This window comes from Electrona antarctica (genome assembly GCF_951216825.1).
Source record: "Electrona antarctica genome assembly, chromosome: 6".
Classification (NCBI taxonomy): Eukaryota; Metazoa; Chordata; class Actinopteri; order Myctophiformes; family Myctophidae; genus Electrona; species Electrona antarctica.
This window is the reverse complement of record NC_136811.1, coordinates 55693979-55720817: the sequence shown is the minus strand read 5'-3', so window position 1 is coordinate 55720817 and position 26839 is coordinate 55693979. Positions and strand designations below refer to the sequence as shown.

General features: G+C 45.3%; 1 protein-coding gene across 3 annotated transcripts in view; it reads left to right on the top strand.

The window, feature by feature from the left end:
- The first annotated feature begins 5852 nt into the window (after positions 1-5852).
- Positions 5853-26839, top strand: part of LOC306925747 (heat shock cognate 70 kDa protein-like) — a 39198-nt gene continuing 18211 nt past the window's right edge. For 2 of the 3 annotated variants that reach the window (XM_079504786.1, XM_079504785.1), the window contains exon 1: positions 21166-21306. Coding sequence is in view for 1 of the 3 variants with exons in the window: in XM_079504787.1 (XP_079360913.1) it covers position 5856 (1 nt within the window). In the remaining 2 variants the exon portion in view is untranslated. Of the gene's footprint in view, positions 5857-21165; positions 21307-26839 lie in introns of those variants that run through there. The other variant, XM_079504787.1, reaches the window with a different exon arrangement.

Below are 26839 nucleotides of genomic sequence, written 5' to 3'. Positions count from 1 at the left end.
TATAGGCCTAGCCTACTATAAACTATAAAAACTGGTCAAGCTTTGGCCGAATTAAATGATACTGTATAAGAAATAGGCAAACATTGAAGAATTAGCATGAAAATAATTATAACAAACAAAACGAAACAAAAGACCATTAATTTTTCCCGTAGAGATTTACTAAATCTCAATTATCTTGATTATGTGGGGTGGAAAAACGTTTTTGAAAGGCCACAGGATATTTATTAAATGTACCATAGGTTTAATAAATAAATAATTAAATAAATATATATATTTTTTTCTTTTTGTTTACAGAATCAATGTAATCAAATGTTTTATGGTCATGACTCACCAGGATCCTGGATATTTTTTTGTATTTTTAAGTGGTGCAACCACTTCCTTAAGTGACTATGTGTGTGGCTGGCTGGGTGGGTGGGTGGGTGTGTCTGAGCACGAAAACAGCATGGTTGTTTTTCACCACCTGTGCGCAACCTAACACACAAACACACGCACATATTAACTGTATATATGGTGATTTTGGGTGTGCCAGTACAGTACAGTAGAGGGTACAGTAGAGCCAGGGACCCACCGGAATCGGGCCGGCACCCTGGGTGCGTTCCTGTGGGTCTGGAACCCCTCCCCTTTTTTGTATTCAGACAGCCCGCAATGGGTAGAACGCTCCCAGAAAAAATGTAGTCTCTGTGACACATCTAGGGGCCACAATCTGCATTCAAAGATTTTCCTATAGAAGCTTTGTCATTGGTCGATTTGCCTGTCTGCTTCCTGATTGGTTAGTCATTGCGACCAGGTTTTTTTTCCGACCAATGACAAAGCTTTATAGGAACATCTTTGAACATCTTTGCAGTATTATTGATACTTTTACTTACGTAAAACATTTTAGTACTTTTGTCCACCTCTGCAAACAACATCAGTTCAGTACATATTATATCATATTCTTTAGTGTATACTCAATATTACTCACATCCAGTGGCGTCTCCACAGGGGGGCATTGGGGGGCATCGGCCCCCCAGATTGGACTTTGTGCCCCTCCAGTCCAGATTGGCCAGTAGTACCCTACCCTACCAATATTGTAATGTTTTACAAATGTTAAATCTAGAAGTCCTTCATGATTATTGTAAATATATATACACGTTCAAATTAACGCGTATATATAACGTATATGTATTTCTATGTCTTCTGCATAGAAATACAAGGTAATATATGCAGAAGACATTATAATGATCAAGACAATTTGTATTTGTTTGTTTGTTGTTGCTGCTGCTGCACTTGTAGCCTTTTTCAACGCATCACTTTGTTAATAGGCGAGTATTTGTTATACATAGCGGGGGAGGGGGGGGGGGGGGGGGGGGAAATTAAGTGCCCCCTTTGGAAAAAAGTATGCCCCCCTGCTGATTTGTGGCTGGAGACGGTACTGCTCATATCATTGTAGGCCTACAGATATTCTACTCTATTAGACGGATGTTAGGCTCTCTCTTGATTATGATCCTTGATGACTATGTCTATGTATTTGATGTATTATTATACATGTGTTGTTCTTGCGTACTTACTGTAAGTACTCTGGATTAAGAGCGTCTGCTAAATGCCTACATTGTAAATTTGTACAAACAACTCGAGGCTTCAGTTCATTTTATTTTGTATTAATTATTTTTAACTTTGTTTTTCATTCTTTTGGATTTCTTTGTAGAACAGGTATAGGTCGTGTTCGGGAATCACAGCACATTACGTAATTGTTCAAGGTTCAAGGTTTCTTTATTTTTGTCTCCCGAAGGAGAAGTTTGTCTTGGACCCCAATAGCACCCGCCCTGCGGCATACAGATACAGATACAATACACAATACAAAACAATAAAGGTACACAGTGACCCGTACAACATAAAAATACCACACACACACACCAACACCTATAGTCATGAAGTGTGGGTCATGACCGAAAGAATAAGGTCGCGAATACAAGCGAGTTTTCTTGCAGAGCTAAATGTAAATCGCTCTGGATTAAGAGCGTCTGCTAAATGCCTAAATTCGACGGGTGGCTGGCATCTCTCTTAGAGATAGGGTGAGAAGTTCAGCCACACGAGAGAGACTTCGCCTGGAAAGGAGCCAGTTTAGGTGGTTCGGGCATCTGGTTAGGATGCCTCTCGGGCGTCTCCCTAGGGAGGTCCTCGATGCACTTCCCACTGGGAGGAGACCCCGGGGCAGACCAAGGATCACGTCCCACTGGGAGGAGACCCCGGGGCAGACCAAGGACCACGTCCCACTGGGAGGAGACCCCCGGGGCAGACCAAGGACCACGTCCCACTGGGAGGAGACCCCCGGGGCAGACCAAGGACCACGTCCCACTGGGAGGAGACCCCGGGGCAGACCAAGGACCACGTCCCACTGGGAGGAGACCCCGGGGCAGACCAAGGACCACGTCCCACTGGGAGGAGACACCGGGGCAGACCAAGGACCACGTCCCACTGGGAGGAGACCCCGGGGCAGACCAAGGACCACGTCCCACTGGGAGGAGACCCCCGGGGCAGACCAAGGACCACGTCCCACTGGGAGGAGACCCCGGGGCAGACCAAGGATCACGTCCCACTGGGAGGAGACACCGGGGCAGACCAAGGATCACGTCCCACTGGGAGGAGACCCCCGGGGCAGACCAAGGACCACGTCCCACTGGGAGGAGACCCCCGGGGCAGACCAAGGACCACGTCCCACTGGGAGGAGACCCCGGGGCAGACCAAGGCGCAGATGGAGGAAACACATCGACTCACTTGGCCTTGGAAGTTGGAACGTCTCGGAATCCCCCCCAGAAAGTCACAAATGTTGCTCTGGAGAGGGAAGTCTGGAACACTCTGGTGGAGCTGTACGTTGCCCCCGCGACCCGACTACGGATAAGCGGTTGAAGATGGATGGATGGATGGACACACCAACATACCTAGTGCAAAAAGGAGAAGAACATCATCACCTCATAACCTTTGACCCCTACCCTGTCTGCCCTCTGCAAGGACTCTCCTCATAACCTTTGACCCCTATCCTGTCTGCCCTCTGCAAGGACTCTCCTCATAACCTTTGACCCCTACCCTGTCTGCCCTCTGCAAGGACTCTCCTCATAACCTTTGACCCCTACCCTGTCTGCCCTCTGCAAGGACTCTCCTCATAACCTTTGACCCCTACCCTGTCTGCCCTCTGCAAGGACTCTCCTCATAACCTTTGACCCCTACCCTGTCTGCCCTCTGCAAGGACTCTCCTCATAACCTTTGACCCCTACCCTGTCTGCCCTCTGCAAGGACTCTGTTAAGGAGTGTGATTGACAGAGGGACAGAGGAATGCTTGTACCATATGATATTTGTACGCATGGACCTCCTACCTCCTGTTGTTACACATTATACATTTCTAATATTTACACTCATTATGTTACCCTTAAAGGGGAATTTCTCCCTAAACCTTTTTTTTTTTTTTTTACAAAAGTTGATAATTATGTATATTGACCAAACAAATATATTAAAAAATAAATAAAGATATAGGGGAGCTGAAGCTGCAGCTGGAGATGAAGCTGGGGCTGGGGGGGGTCTAACGCTAGAACTCCTATTCAATCGCGCAGTTGTTTTTTGTTCACATCTGTTCTAGATGATGTGACAGCAACACTCCATGCATTGTTGACACTGCACTCTTCCTGGTCTACGTGAGCTGGTGTTAGACCCCCCCAGCAGCAGCTCCAGCTCCAGCCCCAGCTCCCCTATATCTTTATTTATTTATTTTTATTTTTTTGGTCAATATACATAATTATCAACTTACTTTTGTAAAAAAAGGTTTAGGGAGAAATTCCCCTTTAAAGATGGAGTGCCACAATTTTTGTAGTTTTTCCAGTTTTTCATGTGTTTATAGGTGACAGTACTTCATTAGACACCCTGGAGTCGTTTTTATGTGCAATGATGTATTCCCTTTGTATTTAGGGTTTCTTCCTGGAGGCTGAACCCTTGACAGTCAAACGTGCCAATGAAAAAAACAGTAATATAGTGACATCACATTATCAGCCCCTCCCCTAACCCCTCCCCCTTTATCATACAACTACAGCTGTGGGTGCGGCTTCAGTTCAGGTGGATCACGACCCACCACCACCCACCAGGCAAACCAGGCATACTTAATGAACTGGTGGGCGTGTCCACATACAAACGTCATTTTAACAAATACTGTTGTTTTTTTAATAAAATGTTGTTTTTGGCAGCAAATCTCTATTTTAGTTTTAGTCCTATATAGTCTCTTGGATAGTTTTCATTTAGTTTTAGTCACATTTCAGTCACCTGGAATGTTTTGGTGTTTTAGTCGACTAAATATCATACGATTTTAGTCGACTAAATCTGCAGTTGATTTAGTGGACTAAAATGCATTTTGGCGGGCCTTGATGCCGTCGTAATTACACTACGCCGATCTGCAAGCTCACAACGTGTCGCAAGCGTGACGCGTTGTGAGCTTGTAGATCTGTTATTTTCAGCATGCAACCAAGTGTAAAATGACTTGTACCGGATCTCTTGTCCACTAGTCCCTTCCTGACACTTTAGTCTAGTGTTTAATTTGTTGACGAAATTGTCAATAAATCTAGCCTTAGTTTTAGTCATCATATAGTTTTCATTTAGTTTCCGTTTAGTTTTCGTCAGTGAAAAAAGGTAGTCGACGAACATTATTCGTCGACAAAATCAACTTCACTGCTAATGAGCAGTCCATGGCTGTTATTCAGTTTATTTATTTTTGTATTCAGGCTGAATCACCTCAATGTGAAGGCTCTTCACATTGAGGTGATTTAGCTGTTGACAAAAAGCAGATCTACAAGCTCATAGCGCGCCACCGAGTGGCACGCTATGAACTTGTAGGTCTGCTATTTTTTGAAACCACTGACATAGAAACATGGGTGAACAAGAAGGCACTGGAGCAGCTCAGACGATTTAGGCTCTTATTTTATTTGCAGGTAAAAAGCGACAACGTTTCGATGTGTCAATTACATCTTCGTCAGGTCAAGTGCCTTCTTGTTCGCATATATATGTCCTGCTCCTGAGAAGCACCAGACTGGCCTGCTATAGGCTAGAGGCGCGGCTGGAACTCCCTTCTATATAGAAACATGGGTATTTCAGAATTTAGAATAGAAGATTTTGTTTTTAATTTCGACGTCAGGCCTAAATGGGTTCAACATGTATAAAGAACACTGGTATAATGATGGCTGGTGTATCGCTGACATGTGTAGCGCATATAGCGAACAGCTGTGTGTGTGTGTGTGTGCGTGCGTGCCTGCTTGCGTGCCTGCGTGCGTGCGTGTGTTCGTGCCTGCGTGCCTGTGTGCGTGCGTGTGTGCATGGCGTGCGTGCGTGCTTGCCTGCGTGCGTGCCTGCCTGCGTGCCTGCGTGCGCGTCTCTGTGCTGTCATCTGATCTACTGTATGTGACAACCAGGAATAGTGGGGTCGCTATTTGTGGACGCACAGTTTAGGGGATGGGGAAGGGGGGGGGGCATGTTGGGGAGGGACGGACACTCCCAAAAGGGACGTCTGTCAGGACCACGCCCATGCCCTCTTTCCAGAGATCATCATCTCCAACCCACTAACTATACACACCTGCTCCTCATTAGTCCACACCTATATAATCACCCCCTCTGCCACTCCACTTCAGTCAGTATTGTTTGCCTGTGTGGAATCTGAGAATCAATAATTCTTACAATATCTCATGTTCTTGCATAGCATATGGGTGATCCTGTTTATTCAGTAGGTATAGTTCATTTCGTCTGCAGGCAGCTGTCTTTGATATTCAAGATCAGAGGTGTCGATGGCCTGTTTATACTGTAGTCTGAGTTCCTGTGTGACACCCAAAGGACATTTACAGGTGGCCAGTGGCCAGCTGTCTGGAGCTATGTGTATTGTAAACTGCTAAACATGGGTTCAAAGTGGCCACTCAACAAATGGTTGATCAATGCGTAAGCTGGGGTTGACTTCAGGGGAACAGTGAACACGCCTCTATTCTCACCTCTTGTCTGGGGGATTGTACTTAATGTCATGCAATTGAATGTAACCAGTTCAGTCAGTTGGCCAGTCACTACCTGGTGGCTGGTCAAGGCCAGCCAGGCCTATGCTATGCTATGCTGTGTACTCCGAAATAAAACATCGTTGAGGAACATCTAATCTGCTGTCTGCCGTGTCTCACACAATTATCTTGCTCTCCCGTTTTGGTTAAGTAATTCGTGGTGTTTCGTGTCCAAAATACACGACATGTGGTGCCGATCCCGTTCGTGTTGGGCAGAAGAGGGCCAGCGGGGACTTTTGGATATTTCAGTCTAATTTTGGCGGTTGGTGGTTGGTTTGATTTTTTTGGCGAAACGGCGTTCGTCTACAGCGGGAAGAAGTGGTCTTCTCTTCGGCGGAGATGGACGACGACGGCGCGAGCGGTGCGCTCCGGTTCTCCGATGTGAACGGCGACCTGGACTCGGCGACGGACAGGGAGGGAGAGGCCCTCTACAGCGCGTCGACGGGGACCATGCTTCTCTTCACGTCTCGGCGGGGAGCAGCGAGTCTCCAGCCCGAGGGCTGCGATTGATCTACACGGCCTTCATCGTCAGCGGACCGAGGGAGTTCGTCAGCGGTCCATGCACCGGGAGCAGGGGAGCGATCGGCGCATGGCTCAATTCGTCAGCGGGGGTGGTCACGGACGAACGGCGTCCGCGTTCATTTCATTCTTCAGAAACAGCGGATCTGCAAGCTCGTTTTGCGGCGTATCTTTGTTTCGATGAGGCCTGTAGCTACACGTGCGTTCATGTTTTTCTTTCCAGTCATTTATGTGATATTTCATATTCATATAATGTCTGGAGGGGGGAGTATGGTGCTGTGTTGGATGGGACAATGGAAGCAGAGCGACGGCGGTGCGCGAGTTCAACAGCAACTTTCATGCAGCTTCTGTTTGACCACGCATGGCTAAAACACACGAGGTGAGACAATGAAGATTGCGACATTATAAGAAGTTTATTAATAATAGATGGAGAGATTCAACAGTCTTTATCTGTATTCAAAAAGTGTGTCTAAATGTGAGTCTATTCAGCGTATATATAGGCATACGTTGATGTTTGTGTGTTTTGTCGGAGTTAAAATTAGTTAAGAAGTTGATTCAAGAAATAGAGCCTAGGGGAGATTTGGATCTGAATAGAAATATTTACTGGAGTAAGATTAGTTAGATGTTTCTTTGTCAGGCGAAAGACAGTGCTCCTGTCGTACGCATAAGTGTTAATCGTCCTAATTGTGCATAAAGTTCTTAGTTTTGTTCGAATAAATTTAGTTTACAATATAGTCAACTGAAGGCAGTTAGGGTGCCACGACGTGCAAGATTTCTTTTGTTATTATTGAGAGAACTTTTGCCTTTAAACGTGAGGGAGTTAGCGTTCATCAAGTGGTAACTTGAAAAGTTAGGGTCAGGATAAGTAACGTAACCCGATAGTACCCTGGTTAAGTTGAACTGTGTAAGTCAGGGACTTGAAGCAGGAGGTGGCCTCTGGCTAGGATCGTATTGGCATCGGACTTATTTTGCCTCACTCCCTTCCCCGCATCGCGCTTACCAAGCCTTTGAAGGAGTAGTTTCAAAATATAAATGAATTTATCAAACTTGTCCGGAAAAACTTATTTGAAAATGAATGTTATGACTATGTTTTACTCTTAATATCATATTAAACTGGGTGTTTAGTTATTAAGATTGAAGGCCAATAATTATTCCAAACAAAGTGGGAGTTTCAAAGTGAAACAAAGGGGTTAAGACGGAATTGTTGTGATTTTAATGTCAGTATATGTTTAAAGTTTCATTTCTATCATTTATCGATAAGGTTATGTGAAATTCGTTTAAAAAAATGATTTGAAGTTACAGACAGGGTATTGTGAGTGTCGTGATGTGTCGAAAAGTGATGCTAGGTGTACATTGATGAAATTGTATGGATGTAGAAGAAGAATCATTTAGAAGAACGTAAACATGTAATTTGAACCAGTTGTAATCATTTTGGGAACTTTGTGTAATGTTGTCATTTGTTGTTGATTTTCCTGATGTTCGGTAGGCTGTGATGGAGTCAAAGGGGGGTGTACTACAGTTGAATATGGACTATATGTATTTTTCTGTATGCCAATCTTGTGATTGTCATAAGGGGGGAATGTGGTCTCGTAAATATAGTCCATAGCCAATATTTGCTATATTCTGCCAATAACTACACTATACATTAATAGGTCACTGTTTATTTGGGTCTCTGTGTTAATTTGATGCAGGTTAAGTGGAGACGTATTGTCTGGTCAGAATAGTTTGGTCTCTTGAGAAGCAAACACATAGGAGTTCTCATGAAGTACCCTGGGGTTAAGCCTTTGTTCTATCTTGGTCACAGGTGTGAATCAAAACACACAGCTGTCTGCTAACCAAATGGCTATGTAAATCTTCACTCCACCCTTCCTGTATTCTAAGTGTATATTTGGTCTCATGTTTTCAGTGTAAAGTTCATCAGTGTTAGCTGGCTGGCCACCACGGTCAGTCTGCTGGGAGCTCCCGCGGGTCAGGGCCGCGGGAAGCTTTCTCCCTTTGTCTTTGGTTTGAAATCAATGGTACATCACACTCCGAGGAAATCTCTCTCTGCCTGCGTTTCTCCGATCCGATCTGATGCTTTGACGAGGTTTTTCATCTGATCTGACTACTACAGTTTGCTTTAGTCTAGAGTGTTCATTTATCTCTCTACTTTAGTGAGTTTAGGGTTAATTGGGTGTGAAAATACACCACATAGATGGATGCCTTGGAAACCCGGTCCTGTTGGTTGGGAGTGATTTTCCTGGCCACAAGATACCACATAGATGGTGCCGAAGTTTGTATGGTGAATGGTAGATAATTTACGACATAGATTGTGTGGAATCTGAGAATCAATAATTCTTACAATATCTCATGTTCTTGCATAGCATATGGGTGATCCTGTTTATTCAGTAGGTATAGTTCTTATTCAGTAGGTATAGTTCATTTCGTAATTCGTGGTGTTTCGTGTCCAAAATACACGACACCTGCACTAGACACTAGCCACTCTACACGGTCCCGTCCGTTTGTAGCTTATGTCAGTGTTTGTTACTTACTCTAACTTTGCCTTTGACTACGACTTTTGCCTATTCCCTTGTACCTTTGCCTGGATTTATTAAACATCCTTGAAACCTGCGCCTGCATCCAAGAATGTCATTACAGAATACTGACTCCAAAGAGGATGCAGCAGGTTTGCAGCATGCTGTCAGTGAGCGGGGCCGACTCCTTGGTTACCACAACACTAAGCTGAATGAGCTGGGCATTGCCATGGATAGCGTTCTTCACAAACTCCACCAGCTGAACACCACCATGACGGCTGCTCTTCAGTCCGGCCAGCCCACAACAGCCCCAAGTGCCGATCTACAAGCTCATAACCCGGCTCCTCCACCTGCAGTCCCGTCTGCAGCCCCAGCTCCTCCACCTGCAGTCCCGTCTGCAGCCCCAGGTCCTCCACCTGCAGTCCCGTCTGCAGCCCCAGCTCCTCCACCTGCAGTCCCGTCTGCAGCCCCAGCTCCTCCACCTGCAGTCCCGTCTGCAGCCCCAGCTCCTCCACCTGCAGTCCCGTCTGCAGCCCCAGCTCCTCCACCTGCAGCCCCGTCTGCAGCCCCAGCTCCTCCACCTGCAGCCCCGTCTGCAGCCCCAGCTCCTCCGCCTGCAGTCCTGCCTATGCAGCTCTCCTCCGAGGCCCCGTCGCTGCAGCTCGCCTCTGAGGCCCCGTCGCTGCAGCTCGCCTCTGAGGCCCCGTCGCTGCAGCTCACCACTGAGGCCCCGTCGCTGCAGCTCGCCTCCTCTCAGGCCCTGCCGCTGAAGCCTGCTGCCACTGAGGCTCCGCTGCCGCAACTCTGCGCCCCAATGCCTGTGTCACCCAGTAGTTCCGTGCCTGTGCTGCCTGGCCCTCCGCTGCCCAGTACTCCTAAGTGGCCCCACCTGTCTGGTTGTCCTCCAGACTCTCCTCCCAAGCGGCCGGGCCGACCTCACTGGTTTCCTGGGTGGCTCCGCCCATCTGGTCGACCTCCGGACCCTCCTAAGCGGCCAGGCCGACCTCACTGGTTTCCTGGGTGGCTCCGCTCATCTGGTCGACCTCCGGACCCTCCTAAGCGGCCGTGCCAACATCACAGCTTGCCTGGGTGGCTCCGCCCATGTGGCCGTTCTCCTGACCCTTTGCCCAAGTGGCCAGGCCAACTTCACTGTCCTCCTGGGTGGTTCCAACTGCCTGGTCGGCTTCCAGGCCGTGCTCGTCCTGCGGCTAGTGCCGCACGTCAGGGGGGGGTACTGTCAGGACCACGCCCATGCCCTCTTTCCAGAGATCATCATCTCCAACCCACTAACTATACACACCTGCTCCTCATTAGTCCACACCTATATAATCACCCCCTCTGCCTCTCCACTTCAGTCAGTATTGTTTGCCTGCACTAGACACTAGCCACTCTACACGGTCCCGTCCGTTTGTAGCTTATGTCAGTGTTTGTTACTTACTCTAACTTTGCCTTTGACTACGACTTTTGCCTATTCCCTTGTACCTTTGCCTGGATTTATTAAACATCCTTGAAACCTGCGCCTGCATCCAAGAATGTCATTACACGTCGACTGAGGGCAGGGCTGGACTGGCCACAGGTCATACCGGGCATTTTCCCGGTGGGCCGCGACCATAGGGGGCCGCCAAAAAAATAAATAAATAAATAAATATATATATATATATTTTTTTAGATCAGGCCGCCAGTTGATATTAACCTGCGGGCCGCATTAGGTGAAGGTGTGGGCCACATGTGGGGGCCCAGTGTGGAGGGATGGTATGACAGACTGACTGGTATAAACAGTGCCCCCAGTGGGGAGGGATGGTATGACAGACTGACTGGTATAAACAGCGCCCCCAGTGGGGAGGGATGGTATGACATACTGACTGGTATAAACAGCGCCCCCGGTGTAGAGGGATGGTATGACAGACTGGTATAAACAGCGCCCCCAGTGGGGAGGGATGGTATGACAGACTGGTATAAACAGTGCCCCCAGTGGGGAGGGATGGTATGACAGACTGACTGGTATAAACAGTGCCCCCAGTGGGGAGGGATGCTATGACAGAGAGACTGGTATAAACAGCGTCCCCAGTGGGGAGGGATGGTATAAACAGCACCCCCAGTGTAGAGGGATGGTATAAACAGCGCCCCCAGTGGGGAGGGATGGTATGACAGACTGACTGGTATAAACAGCGCCCCCAGTGGGGAGGGATGGTATGACAGAGAGACTGGTATAAACAGCGCCCCCAGTGGGGAGGGATGGTATGACAGACTGACTGGTATAAACAGTGCTCCCAGTGGGGAGGGATGGTATGACAGAGAGACTGGTATAAACAGCGTCCCCAGTGGGGAGGGATGGTATGACAGACTGACTGGTATAAACAGCGTCCCCAGTGGGGAGGGATGGTATAAACAGCACCCCCAGTGTAGAGGGATGGTATAAACAGCGCCACCAGTGTAGAGGGATGGTATAAACAGTGCCCCCAGTGTAGAGGGATGGTATAAACAGTGCCCCCAGTGTAGAGGGATGGTATAAACATCCCTAAACAACAGGCTGGGGGCCCCCAGCCTACAGTTGATATTAACCTGCGGACCGCATTAAGTGAAGGTGGGGGCCACATGTGGCCCCCAGGCCGCCAGTTGATATTAACCTGTGGGCTGCATTAAGTGAAGGTGGGGGCCACATGTGGCCCTCAGGCCGCCAGTAGCCCATGTATGGGATAGGGGATACATTAAAAAAATAAAAATCTTCTCCCTGTGATGTGGCCGCTTATGCCTAGAACCGGCCCTGGTATTAGGGCTTGTTTGTTTGTGTGTGCCTCGACGGAGTGGGTGGTAGAGTTTCTGCTATCTGCGCGCTGGTTGTGGTGGGCCGGTCTGGGCCAAATTCACGCGAAAATGACCGGGCCGAATTTTTGTCCCAGCCCTGACTGAGGGACATCCCATCAAAACCTATTCAGGACACTGAGGACAGGGAACCCCTTTTGGTGTTATTAGGCCTGAAGTCGACATATAGGTGAGAGTAGGAACACTTCATGGCCATAGGTGAGAGTAGGAACACTTCATGACCATAGGTGAGAGTAGGAACACTTCATGACCATAGGTGAGAGTAGGAACACTTCATGACCATAGGTGAGAGTAGGAACACTTCATGACCATTAGGTGAGAGTAGGAACACTTCATGACAATTAGGTGAGAGTAGGAACACTTCATGACCATAGGTGAGAGTAGGAACACTTCATGACCATTAGGTGAGAGTAGGAACACTTCATGACCATAGGTGAGAGTAGGAACACTTCATGACCATTAGGTGAGAGTAGGAACACTTCATGACCATTAGGTGAGAGTAGGAACACTTCATGACCATTAGGTGAGAGTAGGAACACTTCATGATCATAGGTGAGAGTAGGAACACTTCATGACCATTAGGTGAGAGTAGGAACACTTCATGACCATAGGTGAGAGTAGGAAAACTTCATGACCATAGGTGAGAGTAGGAACACTTCATGACCATAGGTGAGAGTAGGAACACTTCATGACCATATGTGAGAGTAGGAACACTTCATGACCATTAGGTGAGAGTAGGAACACTTCATGACCATAGGTGAGAGTAGGAACACTTCATGACCATTAGGTGAGAGTAGGAACACTTCATGACCATAGGTGAGAGTAGGAACACTTCATGACCATAGGTGAGAGTAGGAACACTTCATGACCATAGGTGAGAGTAGGAACACTTCATGACCATAGGTGAGAGTAGGAACACTTCATGACCATAGGTGAGAGTAGGAACACTTCATGACCATTAGGTGAGAGTAGGAACACTTCATGACCATTAGGTGAGAGTAGGAACACTTCATGACCATTAGGTGAGAGTAGGAACACTTCATGACCATAGGTGAGAGTAGGAACACTTCATGACCATAGGTGAGAGTAGGAACACTTCATGACCATTAGGTGAGAGTAGGAACACTTCATGACCATAGGTGAGAGTAGGAACACTTCATGACCATAGGTGAGAGTAGGAACACTTCATGACCATAGGTGAGAGTAGGAACACTTCATGACCATTAGGTGAGAGTAGGAACACTTCATGACCATAGGTGAGAGTAGGAACACTTCATGACCATAGGTGAGAGTAGGAACACTTCATGACCATTAGGTGAGAGTAGGAACACTTCATGACCATAGGTGAGAGTAGGAACACTTCATGACCATAGGTGAGAGTAGGAACACTTCATGACCATAGGTGAGAGTAGGAACACTTCATGACCATTAGGTGAGAGTAGGAACACTTCATGACCATTAGGTGAGAGTAGGAACACTTCATGACCATAGGTGAGAGTAGGAACACTACATGACCATAGGTGAGAGTAGGAACACTTCATGACCATAGGTGAGAGTAGGAACGCAGATTGCTCGGTAAACAGAGAGCTTTGCCTTCTGTCTCAACTCTCTTTTCGTCACAAATCACCCTGGTTTAATGTTCTAGGGTTAAGTGTGTACGTGCGTGCGTGTGTGTGTGTTTACGTGCGTGCGTGCGTGCGTGTGTGCGTGCATAGTCCTCTGTAACACACTGCATGTGAGGCTCATCAGGTCGCCATAGAAACCACCTGCTCCCATCAACACAGTCCATGTGAACAAATTAAAATTAAACAAATTATGGAGTCATCCGTGTTTTCACGCACGCGCGAGCGCACGCACGCACGCACGCAAGCACGCACGCACGCACGCACGCACACAAACGTGTAAAGTGTGTTTGTGTGAGATGGGAAGAGAAAGATTCAGAGAGACTGTTTATTGTGAGTGATTTACTGTACTGTATACAGTATGTTGTATTGATTATCTTTTTGTTTTGCTTTGTTTTGTTTTGTTTTGAAACAGTGAATTAATCAGTTTGACCTGAGATCAGATTCTAAAATTGTCTTCTAAATCCTGACAGTTTTCTGAAAAAGCTATGTTTCTATGTCAGTCGTTCTTCGATTTTTCAAAAATAGCAGACCTACAAGCTTGTAGATCTGCTATTTTTCAATAGCTATATTATAACATAATGCTAACACCAAAATGGGTTAATGTCATTTTATTGTTATTTGCTATTTAAGTCTATACGTTTATAAGTAGGGATGTCCCGATCACGTTGTTTTGCTCCTGATTCCGATCATTTGATTTTGAGTATCTGCCGATACCGATTTTTCCCCCGACCCGATTTATATTTTTATAGAACACTTATGCCATATCACAATAGTACAATATCCAAAATCACAGACAATATCCAGTCTAATGTCATGTTATGGATATAATATTGATACTATGGATGTCCCGATCACTTTGTTTTTTTTTGTGCTCCCGATCCGATTCCGATCATTTGAAAATGACGCGATTGGCCCCCGATTTCCGATCACATGATCGGATCGGGACAACCCCATTTAAGGATTTTAAAGGATTTAAGTTCTATCTGATTAACGCTTTGACTTCTATTCACGAGTCGATCGAGTTAATTCATTGTAGAGCACTTTCCCGGCGATTCACGAGTTGCTCCGAGTTATGTTTTCATTGTTTAATCCACGTTTTTAATCAGTTTTAAGTCCTAGGGGCAATCCACCATCGCTCCGACGTGCAAAGGGTTATGGGAAATTGAGTCCCTCTTGTTTACAAATGGGAAAGCTGCCTAGCAGCGTGTGTGGCTGCCCCATCCTGTCTGTTGGTGTGGTCGGCACCTATTTTTCTACACTACAACAAGCGATTACACCGTTTTAAAGTGGATTTTCATGACAAGCAACTCTGTGGTCGGTGAACTTGCTGTTCAAAGGTAACTTTAACCAACTCAGTGGTCGGTGCAGTGGCTGTTCAAAGGTAACTTTAACCAACTCAGCGGTCGGTGCAGTGGCTGTTCAAAGGTAACTTTAACCAACTCAGCGGTCGGTGCAGTGGCTGTTCAAAGGTAACTTTAACCAACTCAGCGGTCGGTGCAGTGGCTGTTCAAAGGTAACTTTAACCAACTCTGTGGTCGGTGCAGTGGCTGTTCAAAGGTAACTTTAACCAACTCTGTGGTCGGTGCAGTGGCTGTTCAAAGGTAACTTTAACCAACTCAGCAGTCGGTGCAGTGGCTGTTCAAAGGTAACTTTAACCAACTCAGCGGTCGGTGCAGTGGCTGTTCAAAGGTAACTTTAACCAACTCAGCAGTCGGTGCAGTGGCTGTTCAAAGGTAACTTTAACCAACTCAGCAGTCGGTGCAGTGGCTGTTCAAAGGTAACTTTAACCAACTCAGCAGTCGGTGCAGTGGCTGTTCAAAGGTAACTTTAACCAACTCAGCAGTCGGTGCAGTGGCTGTTCAAAGGTAACTTTAACCAACTCAGTGGTCGGTGCAGTGGCTGTTCAAAGGTAACTTTAACCAACTCAGCGGTCGGTGCAGTGGCTGTTCAATGGTAACTTTAACCAACTCAGCGGTCGGTGCAGTGGCTGTTCAAAGGTAACTTTAACCAACTCAGCGGTCGGTGCAGTGGCTGTTCAAAGGTAACTTTAACCAACTCAGCGGTCGGTGCAGTGGCTGTTCAAAGGTAACTTTAACCAACTCTGTGGTCGGTGCAGTGGCTGTTCAAAGGTAACTTTAACCAACTCAGCTGTTCAAAGGTAACTTTAACCAACTCAGCAGTCGGTGCAGTGGCTGTTCAAAGGTAACTTTAACCAACTCAGCGGTCGGTGCAGTGGCTGTTCAATGGTAACTTTAACCAACTCAGCGGTCGGTGCAGTGGCTGTTCAAAGGTAACTTTAACCAACTCAGCGGTCGGTGCAGTGGCTGTTCAAAGGTAACTTTAACCAACTCAGCGGTCGGTGCAGTGGCTGTTCAAAGGTAACTTTAACCAACTCAGCGGTCGGTGCAGTGGCTGTTCAAAGGTAACTTTAAACATAAGATGGATGTAAATTGTCGGCATTCAACCTGTTAAGTAAAGTGAATGTACAGTAAAGTAGGCCTACATTGACTTAAGTACTGTATAGGCTGCTTATTATTCTTTTTTGAGTGGTGCAACTGCAACCACTCCCTTACGGAGCTATGTGTGTGGCTGGCTGGCTGGCTGGGTGGGTGGGAGCGTCTGAGCATGAAAACAGCATGGTTGTTTTTCACCACATGTGCGCAACCGAACACACACACAAACACACACGCACATATTAACTGTATATATGGTGATTTCGGGTGTGCCAGTACAGTACAGTGACAGTACAGTACAGTACAGTACAGTACAGTACAGTACAGTACAGTACAGTACAGTACAGTACAGTACAGTACAGTACAGTACAGGGTGCAGTAGAGCAGGGGTTCTCAACGTTTTTGGCCGGGGACCCCCGGAAATGCTTTGGCAATGTCTCGGGACCCCCGCCCCGCCCCCTCCCGACCCCCAATATAAATTGACTGCTACAATAACCTTAATAATAGAGACAATACACCATAAATAAATAAATACTGAAACCAGATATAATTTATATTAGGGAAGGTGTATGCATGTACTATGTGTACTATATGTAGACGTGGCCAAAGCATTTCCGGGGGTCCCCAGAGGGGGTAACCTGACTCCGCCAGAGAATACACTGGGTTCCCCCCTCCTGCTCCCATCTGGGAACTCTCAGGCAGACTAGATGACAAAAGACAAAACGGCCTGGCCAATCAGCGGCAGCTAGAGGCGGGATCAAGGCAGCACTGTGTATGCTTTGATCCCGCCTCTAGCTGCCGCTGATTGGCCAGGCCGTTTTGTGGCCGGAGCATCTAGTCTGGCTGAGAGTTCCCAGATGGGAGCAGGAAGGGGGAAACCCAGTGTACTCTCTGCTGCCCCATCTGGCGGAGTCAGGTTACAGAGGGGGTCCCCGGCCAAAAACGTTGAGAACCCCTGGCCTAGGGGGTATATGATATTTGAACAGGCTTAACAACACAACTTGCAGTAAAAGAGACAAATGAGAGAGCTTTACAACAGAAAACCAACTATTAGGGGACTAACTATTAGGGCATTTGATTTGAACACTGATGCCTGCCAGTCACAATGTGGGACAGGGTCTCCTGGGACGCCTGCAAAGTCTTGGTAACAATGAGGGACCAGTGGTCCCACGCAAAAGCGGGAGGACATCATGGTCAGCCTAAATAACTAGGGCCTTTTACATACACGTATAACAGAGCACTTCTACAAACCCATTTTGACCTGAGATCAGATTCTAAAAATGTTCTTCTACATCCTGACAGTTTTCTGTCATGTTTCTATGTCAGTCGTTCTTCGATTTTTCCAAAATAGCAGACCTACAAGCTCGTAGCGCGCCACTCGGTGGCGCGCTACGAGCTTGTAGATCTGCTTTTTTTTAATAGCTAAAGCATGACATAATGCTAACACCAAAAGGGTTCCCGCCCAACATGGCTTAATGCTAAATGTAGTCAAAGGAAAGAATACAATGAAAATGAAAAACCACTTCCACGTCCACAACGGAACCGGAGCTAATGTGTGGGTATATAACAACGGAACCGGAACTAATGGGTGGGTATATAACAACGGAACCGGAACTAATGGGTGGGTATATAACAACTCTAATGTGTGGGTATATAACAACTCTAATGTGTGGGTATATAACAACTCTAATGTGTGGGTATATAACAACGGAACCGGAGCTAATGGGTGGGTATATAACAACGGAACCGGAGCTAATGTGTGGGTATATAACAACGGAACCGGAGCTAATGTGTGGGTATATAACAACGGAACCGGAGCTAATGTGTGGGTATATAACAACGGAACCGGAACTAATGGGTGGGTATATAACAACTCTAATGTGTGGGTATATAACAACTCTAATGTGTGGGTATATAACAACTCTAATGTGTGGGTATATAACAACTCTAATGTGTGGGTATATAACAACGGAACCGGAGCTAATGGGTGGGTATATAACAACGGAACCGGAGCTAATGTGTGGGTATATAACAACTCTAATGTGTGGGTATATAACAACGGAACCGGAACTAATGGGTGGGTATATAACAACTCTAATGTGTGGGTATATAACAACGGAACCGGAACTAATGGGTGGGTATATAACAACTCTAATGTGTGGGTATATAACAACGGAACCGGAGCTAATGTGTGGGTATATAACAACTCTAATGTGTGGGTATATAACAACTCTAATGTGTGGGTATATAACAACGGAACCGGAGCTAATGTGTGGGTATATAACAACTCTAATGTGTGGGTATATAACAACTCTAATGTGTGGGTATATAACAACGGAACCGGAACTAATGTGTGGGTATATAACAACGGAACCGGAACTATAACAACGGAACCGGAGCTAATGTGTGGGTATATAACAACGGAACCGGAGCTAATGTGTGGGTATATAACAACGGAACCGGAGCTAATGTGTGGGTATATAACAACGGAACCGGAGCTAATGTGTGGGTATATAACAACTCTAATGTGTGGGTATATAACAACTCTAATGTGTGGGTATATAACAACTCTAATGTGTGGGTATATAACAACTCTAATGTGTGGGTATATAACAACGGAACCGGAGCTAATGTGTGGGTATATAACAACTCTAATGTGTGGGTATATAACAACTCTAATGTGTGGGTATATAACAACTCTAATGTGTGGGTATATAACAACGGAACCGGAACTAATGTGTGGGTATATAACAACGGAACCGGAGCTAATGTGTGGGTATATAACAACTCTAATGTGTGGGTATATAACAACGGAACCGGAACTAATGTGTGGGTATATAACAACTCTAATGTGTGGGTATATAACAACGGAACCGGAGCTAATGTGTGGGTATATAACAACTCTAATGTGTGGGTATATAACAACGGAACCGGAGCTAATGTGTGGGTATATAACAACTCTAATGTGTGGGTATATAACAACGGAACCGGAACTAATGTGTGGGTATATAACAACTCTAATGTGTGGGTATATAACAACGGAACCGGAGCTAATGTGTGGGTATATAACAACTCTAATGTGTGGGTATATAACAACTCTAATGTGTGGGTATATAACAACTCTAATGTGTGGGTATATAACAACTCTAATGTGTGGGTATATAACAACTCTAATGTGTGGGTATATAACAACGGAACCGGAGCTAATGTGTGGGTATATAACAACTCTAATGTGTGGGTATATAACAACGGAACCGGAACTAATGTGTGGGTATATAACAACTCTAATGTGTGGGTATATAACAACGGAACCGGAGCTAATGTGTGGGTATATAACAACTCTAATGTGTGGGTATATAACAACGGAACCGGAACTAATTTGTGGGTATATAACAACTCTAATGTGTGGGTATATAACAACGGAACCGGAGCTAATGTGTGGGTATATAACAACTCTAATGTGTGGGTATATAACAACGGAACCGGAACTAATTTGTGGGTATATAACAACTCTAATGTGTGGGTATATAACAACTCTAATGTGTGGGTATATAACAACTCTAATGTGTGGGTATATAACAACTCTAATGTGTGGGTATATAACAACGGAACCGGAGCTAATGTGTGGGTATATAACAACGGAACCGGAACTAATGTGTGGGTATATAACAACGGAACCGGAGCTAATGTGTGGGTATATAACAACTCTAATGTGTGGGTATATAACAACGGAACCGGAACTAATTTGTGGGTATATAACAACTCTAATGTGTGGGTATATAACAACGGAACCGGAACTAATTTGTGGGTATATAACAACTCTAATGTGTGGGTATATAACAACTCTAATGTGTGGGTATATAACAACTCTAATGTGTGGGTATATAACAACTCTAATGTGTGGGTATATAACAACGGAACCGGAGCTAATGTGTGGGTATATAACAACTCTAATGTGTGGGTATATAACAACTCTAATGTGTGGGTATATAACAACGGAACCGGAACTAATGTGTGGGTATATAACAACTCTAATGTGTGGGTATATAACAACTCTAATGTGTGGGTATATAACAACGGAACCGGAGCTAATGTGTGGGTATATAACAACTCTAATGTGTGGGTATATAACAACTCTAATGTGTGGGTATATAACAACGGAACCGGAACTAATGTGTGGGTATATAACAACTCTAATGTGTGGGTATATAACAACTCTAATGTGTGGGTATATAACAACGGAACCGGAACTAATGGGTGGGTATATAACAACTCTAATGTGTGGGTATATAACAACGGAACCGGAACTAATGTGTGGGTATATAACAACTCTAATGTGTGGGTATATAACAACGGAACCGGAGCTAATGTGTGGGTATATAACAACGGAACCGGAGCTAATGTGTGGGTATATAACAACTCTAATGTGTGGGTATATAACAACGGAACCGGAGCTAATGTGTGGGTATATAACAACTCTAATGTGTGGGTATATGACAACGGAACCGGAGCTAATGTGTGGGTATATAACAACTCTAATGTGTGGGTATATAACAACTCTAATGTGTGGGTATATAACAACTCTAATGTGTGGGTATATAACAACTCTAATGTGTGGGTATATAACAACTCAACGGAACCGGAGCTAATGTGTGGGTATATAACAACTCTAATGTGTGGGTATATAACAACTCTAATGTGTGGGTATATAACAACTCTAATGTGTGGGTATATAACAACTCTAATGGGTGGGTATATAACAACGGAACCGGAACTAATGGGTGGGTATATAACAACTCTAATGTGTGGGTATATGACAACGGAACCGGAGCTAATGTGTGGGTATATAACAACGGAACCGGAGCTAATGTGTGGGTATATAACAACGGACCGGAGCTAATGTGTGGGTATATAACAACTCTAATGTGTGGGTATATAACAACTCTAATGTGTGGGTATATAACAACTCTAATGTGTGGGTATATAACAACTCAGACGCTGCTGGTCATTTTCCCCAACAAACAGACGCCAGGCGGGCCTAGCCAGTCTAGAAGCTTCTCTGGAAGACACATAAGTGTCACCTGACTCCGTGCTGGAATGTTGGACGGGGGGACAGTGTGTGTGTGTCTATATACGCTGTGGGGACGCGTCCCTCTGCCTCTCAGTCCGTCCGTCCGTCTGTCCGTGAGCACACAGGAGAGGGGAGCGGGACAGCCAGCCAGCCAGCCAGCCAGCCAGCCAGCCAGTCAGCCAGTCAGTCAGTTGTGGTGGGACCTGCACATTACAAACTCTTTTAACTCCGTGAAAAGGTCAAGTCTTCAAGAAGGTAACCCGTTTGGGTTTTTCTTTTTTGGTATACGTGGTTCTCGTATTTAACCCATTCTGGACGGGAACCCATTTAGGTGTTTATTAGCATTCTGTTATACTCATTACCACCACCGAGTGGCGCGCTATGAGCTTGTAGATCTGCTATTTTGGAAAAATCGTGAAAATGTGCCAGGAATCTTTGAATATACATATATTGTTACAGAACGAGTTTTTTTAACTCAAATCTACTGGGAGGGGTTCCTGGAACAACATATTTTCAGATGGGGGTCGGCGGCCATGCAGTTACATATAATTCTGGGGGTCCTTGACATGAAATATTGAGAACCACTGATATAGAAACATGAGGTTTTTCAGAAATTTGTCATGATTAAGATTGATAATCTTGATAATTTCGACGTCAGGCCTAAATAGGTTAAGGGGTTCATCTAAAAAAATAAAAGACAAATAAAAATACTCGAGGAAGTTGGAACCTTGAGGGTTTCACAGCTATAGGACGTCGCTTTGAGAACCACTGCTAGGGGTCTGTCTGGGTGCATGTGATTGTTCTGAGAACCACTGCTAGGGGTCTGTCTGGGTGCATGTGATTGTTCTGACATGAGAACCACTGCTAGGGGTCTGTCTGGGTGCATGTGATTGTTCTGACATGAGAACCACTGCTAGGGGTCTGTCTGGGTGCATGTGATTGTTCTGACATGAGAACCACTGCTAGGGGTCTGTCTGGGTGCATGTGATTGTTCTGACATGAGAACCACTGCTAGGGGTCTGTCTGGGTGCATGTGATTGTTCTGAGAACCACTGCTAGGGGTCTGTCTGGGTGCATGTGATTGTTCTGAGAACCACTGCTAGGGGTCTGTCTGGGTGCATGTGATTGTTCTGAGAACCACTGCTAGGGGTCTGTCTGGGTGCATGTGATTGTTCTGACATGAGAACCACTGCTAGGGGTCTGTCTGGGTGCATGTGATTGTTCTGACATGAGAACCACTGCTAGGGGTCTGTCTGGGTGCATGTGATTGTTCTGACATGAGAACCACTGCTAGGGGTCTGTCTGGGTGCATGTGATTGTTCTGAGAACCACTGCTAGGGGTCTGTCTGGGTGCATGTGATTGTTCTGAGAACCACTGCTAGGGGTCTGTCTGGGTGCATGTGATTGTTCTGAGAACCACTGCTAGGGGTCTGTCTGGGTGCATGTGATTGTTCTGAGAACCACTGCTAGGGGTCTGTCTGGGTGCATGTGATTGTTCTGACATGAGAACCACTGCTAGGGGTCTGTCTGGGTGCATGTGATTGTTCTGACATGAGAACCACTGCTAGGGGTCTGTCTGGGTGCATGTGATTGTTCTGACATGAGAACCACTGCTAGGGGTCTGTCTGGGTGCAACGGAGACCTCCGTTTATGGCGCACAGGGTGTTAACTGGCCACGGTGTTGTCGGACTAATGTCTGCCTGCCTGCATGCCTGCCTGCATGCCTGCCTGCCTGCCTGCCTGCCTGCCTGCCTGCCTGTCTGTCTGTCTGTCTGTCTGTCTGTCTGTCTGTCTGCCTGCCTGCCTGCCTGCCTGCCTGCCTGTCTGTCTGTCTGCCTGCCTGCCTGCCTGCCTGCCTGCCTGCCTGCCTGCCTGCCTGCCTGCCTGCCTGCCTGCCTGCCTGTCTGTCTGCCTGTCTGCCTGTCTGCCTGTCTGTCTGCCTGCTCGACGTCTTGCGAGAGGCTCGATGGCTGCATGAGTAACCCTATCTTCTGGTTCACAATAATGCAGCAGCACAGCACACTATATTAACCTATTCAGGACGGGAACCCCTAATGCAGCAGCACAGCACACTATATTAACCTATTCAGGACGGGAACCCCTAATGCAGCAGCACAGCACACTATATTAACCTATTCAATAATGCAGCAGCACAGCACACTATATTAACCTATTCAGGACGGGAACCCCTTTTGGGTGTTTCAAGCATTCTGTTATACTTTAGCTATTGAAAAATCAGATCTACAAGCTCGTAGCGCGGCACTCGCGAGCTTGTAGATCTGCTATATTTTGAAAAATCATACAAATGTGGCGCAAATATTATATTGTCAGAGCGAACGTTTTTAAGTCACTCTGACTTTTCCAGTCCCTGGAACAACATATTTTCAGATGTGGGTCGGCGTCCAATTCCAAAGTTCTGGAGTAGCACCACTGACATTGAAATAGTTTTTTTTCTGAAAACTGTCATGATTTAGAAGACATTTAGTAGAATTGGCCTCAGGTCTAGATGGATTAATACATCCGTTACACATGCTGTCACCCCCCCCCCCCCCCCCCCCCGTACTGTGAGTCAAGACATTTAGTAGAATTGGCATCAGGTCCAATCTGTACTCGAGTTAAATGTAGCCTACTGGAGTACTTGCTTTTAAACAATACTTTTTCAAAAGTACATGCTTTTATTTTAAAAAAAAACAAAAAAAACAAAAGAAAAACTTTTAAAAGGACGACTTCACCACTTTTATCTTCATATAATTTGACCTCACTATAATGTTCATGATGAAATGCCACACGTTTTTTTTCCTGTGTTTTTTCAGTCAAAATGTGTTTGTAGATCTGCTATTTTTCAATAGCTAAAAATATAACATAATGCTTGAAACACCAAAAAGGGGTTCCCGCCCAAAATGCGGGTTAAAGGGGCATTCCACTCATTTTCAACATTTTATTATGTCATTAATATACCTTAGAGCTGGAGATCTGAAAAAAATCATTAACATGGTGAAACACATCTTGATGATGTCATCAAGATGTGTTTCACCATGTTAATGATTTTTTTCATACTTACAGTTCTAGGAAACACAGAATGGGGGGATGTTTTTTATTATTTCCACACGACAGCTCTAAGGTATATTAATGACATAGTAAAATGTTGAAAATGAGTGGAATGCCCCTTTAAGTACATTTTGACTTCCGGACTTTTCCTTGTAACCGGAACATATTTCTATATTGCAGTATTGATACTTTTACCACTTCACCCCGTTTGCAACCAGATCTTATTTTAATGATGTTTGGGAGACAATAAACACTTTCCTGGGGTTTTTTATGTGGGCAATATGTGTTTTTAGATATTTTAGTATTTCAAAGTGTCCCCGGACTCCATGATGTCATGGAGACTGCGGGGCTCACTTATTTCCTGGACTACATCAAGGACTGTCTAAAGAGGACGAGACGCGAAGACCGTACGGGCGACGCCATGTTGCTTATGGTGCTCCATGGAAGGAAAGAAACATGCGCAGTTGAGACCAAGGAAGCTGAACGCGGAAGTGTTGGCTGCATATAGCCCATTGCGCATGTTTCTTTCCTTCCATGGAGCACCATAAGCAACATGGTGTCGCCCGTACGGTCTTCGCGTCTCGTCCTCTTTATACAGTCCTTGGACTACATGTTGTCTCAACAAGACAGCCCTCCCCCTATCCACAAGGAGGAGCAGTGGACCAAAGCATTATGGGGATTGTAGTCCAGGAAGGAAGTGAGCCCGCATGCTGTGTCCATGACATCATGGAGCCCATGGACACTGAAATATCTAAAAACACAACTTACCCACATAAAAACTCCAGGGAAGTGTCTCCCAAGCATCATTCAAATAAGATCTGGTTGCAAAAGGAGTGAAGTGGCCCTTTAAGTAAAACATTTGAGTACTTCAGTGTCACCGCTGAGTATTTATGAACCACACAAGTGTCACTCGAGCCTGCCTGGCTGTGCAGCGCTTGTGTCAGCACGTTTCTCCTCAAACTGACAGCGGCAGATTGTGAACGCATATCAGCTGCTGTCACCCTGCACACTGGTGCACACGTGTCATGTTAGGCATTAACCCCATTAACCCATTTTGACCTGAGCTCCATTCTACAAAATGTCTTCTAAATCAGGGGTTCTCAACCCGTGGGTCGCGACCCCTCGGGGGGTCGCCAAATTATTTTAGGGGGTCCCCAAATTATTTTCAAAAAAAAAAGAAAAAAAAAAAAGATTTATTTTTAAATTTTATTTTCACTTTTTTTGAAAAATAGCAGACCTACAAGCTCGTAGCGCGCCACTCGGTGGCGCGCTATGAGCTTGTAGATCTGCTATTTTTCAATAGCTAAATTATAACAATGCTTAAAACACCAAAAGGGGTTCCCGCCCAAAATGGTTTAAGGTTATTGTAGCAGTCAATTTATATTGGGGGTCGGGAGGGGGCGGGGCGGGGGTCCCGAGACATTGCCAAAGCATTTCCGGGGGTCCCCGGCCAAAAACGTTGAGAACCCCTGTTCTAAATCATCAAGACAGTTTTCTGAAAAACCTATGTTTCTATGTCAGTGCAGGGTGCTCAAACTATTTCATGTCAAGGACCCCCAAAAAATTATTTATTTGGCCAGTGTGACCCCCATCTCAAAATAGGTTGTTGTTCCAGGTAGCCCCCCCCCCCCCCCCACCCCCCACCCAGAAGCAAATATTTGAGTTAAAAATTTTCGCTCTGAAATAATATTATATTCCACATTTTCATGATTTTTCAAAAATAGCAGACCTACAAGCTCGTAGCGCGGCACTCGGTGCCGCGCTATGAGCTTGTAGATCTGCTATTTTTCAATAGCTAAAGTATAACATAATGCCTAAAACACCAAAAGTTCCCGCCCGAGACCAAAATGTCATCTAAATCATAAACCCTATGTTTCTATATCAGTGGTTCTCAAACTATTTGTGAAAGAATATATATTCAAAGATTTGTGACACATTTTCTATAGATTTTTAAATTAAATTTATTAAAAGTAAATTAATTGACAAAACTAACCTGACTAACTGACCTATTTCTAAAATATTAGTGCAACTATCACACGGAACTATGTTTTTTGTGTCCATATCACTACGCCCAAAACATAGTTCCATGTGATAGAGGGGTCAAAGTTGATCGAAATTTGCACTAATATTTTAGAAATAGGTCAACAATACAAATTACGTTAGTTTTGTTGATTAATTTACTTTTACTGCGTGGCCCACTGTGCCCCCCCCACAAAATGACCGGAACTACTTAATATTGACCAAAACCAGAGCAGAACTCCCACCACAGGACTCGGGCAATCAATTAATACAGTTGCAACCACTATATTAATGGCAAGTATTTCATACAGTTTAAGATAAAAACAAATCTGAACTATCCCTTTAAGCAGCAACAAAAAACGGACTACATAGTGTGCAGGAACACGTATTATGCAGCTAAACTGTTAAGTAATTGGTTTTCAACGAGAGGCGCGTGTTTATTTTGGACAGCAGTGGGATCTTCTCACACACTGTGACAGTTCTCTGCCTCTGATTGTGTTGTTCCTGTCCATAACCAAACAGGAATTATGAATTATTATTCCGGTTATGAATTATGAATAATAAATAACGGTCACTTGTTGGTGTAATGACTCAATATTATGTATATATACATACGTGCATACATAATTAACCCATTGAGGACGGGAACCCCTTTTGGTGTTTTAAGCATTATGTTAAGCCTATACTTTAGCTATTGAAAAATAGCAGATCTACAAGCTCG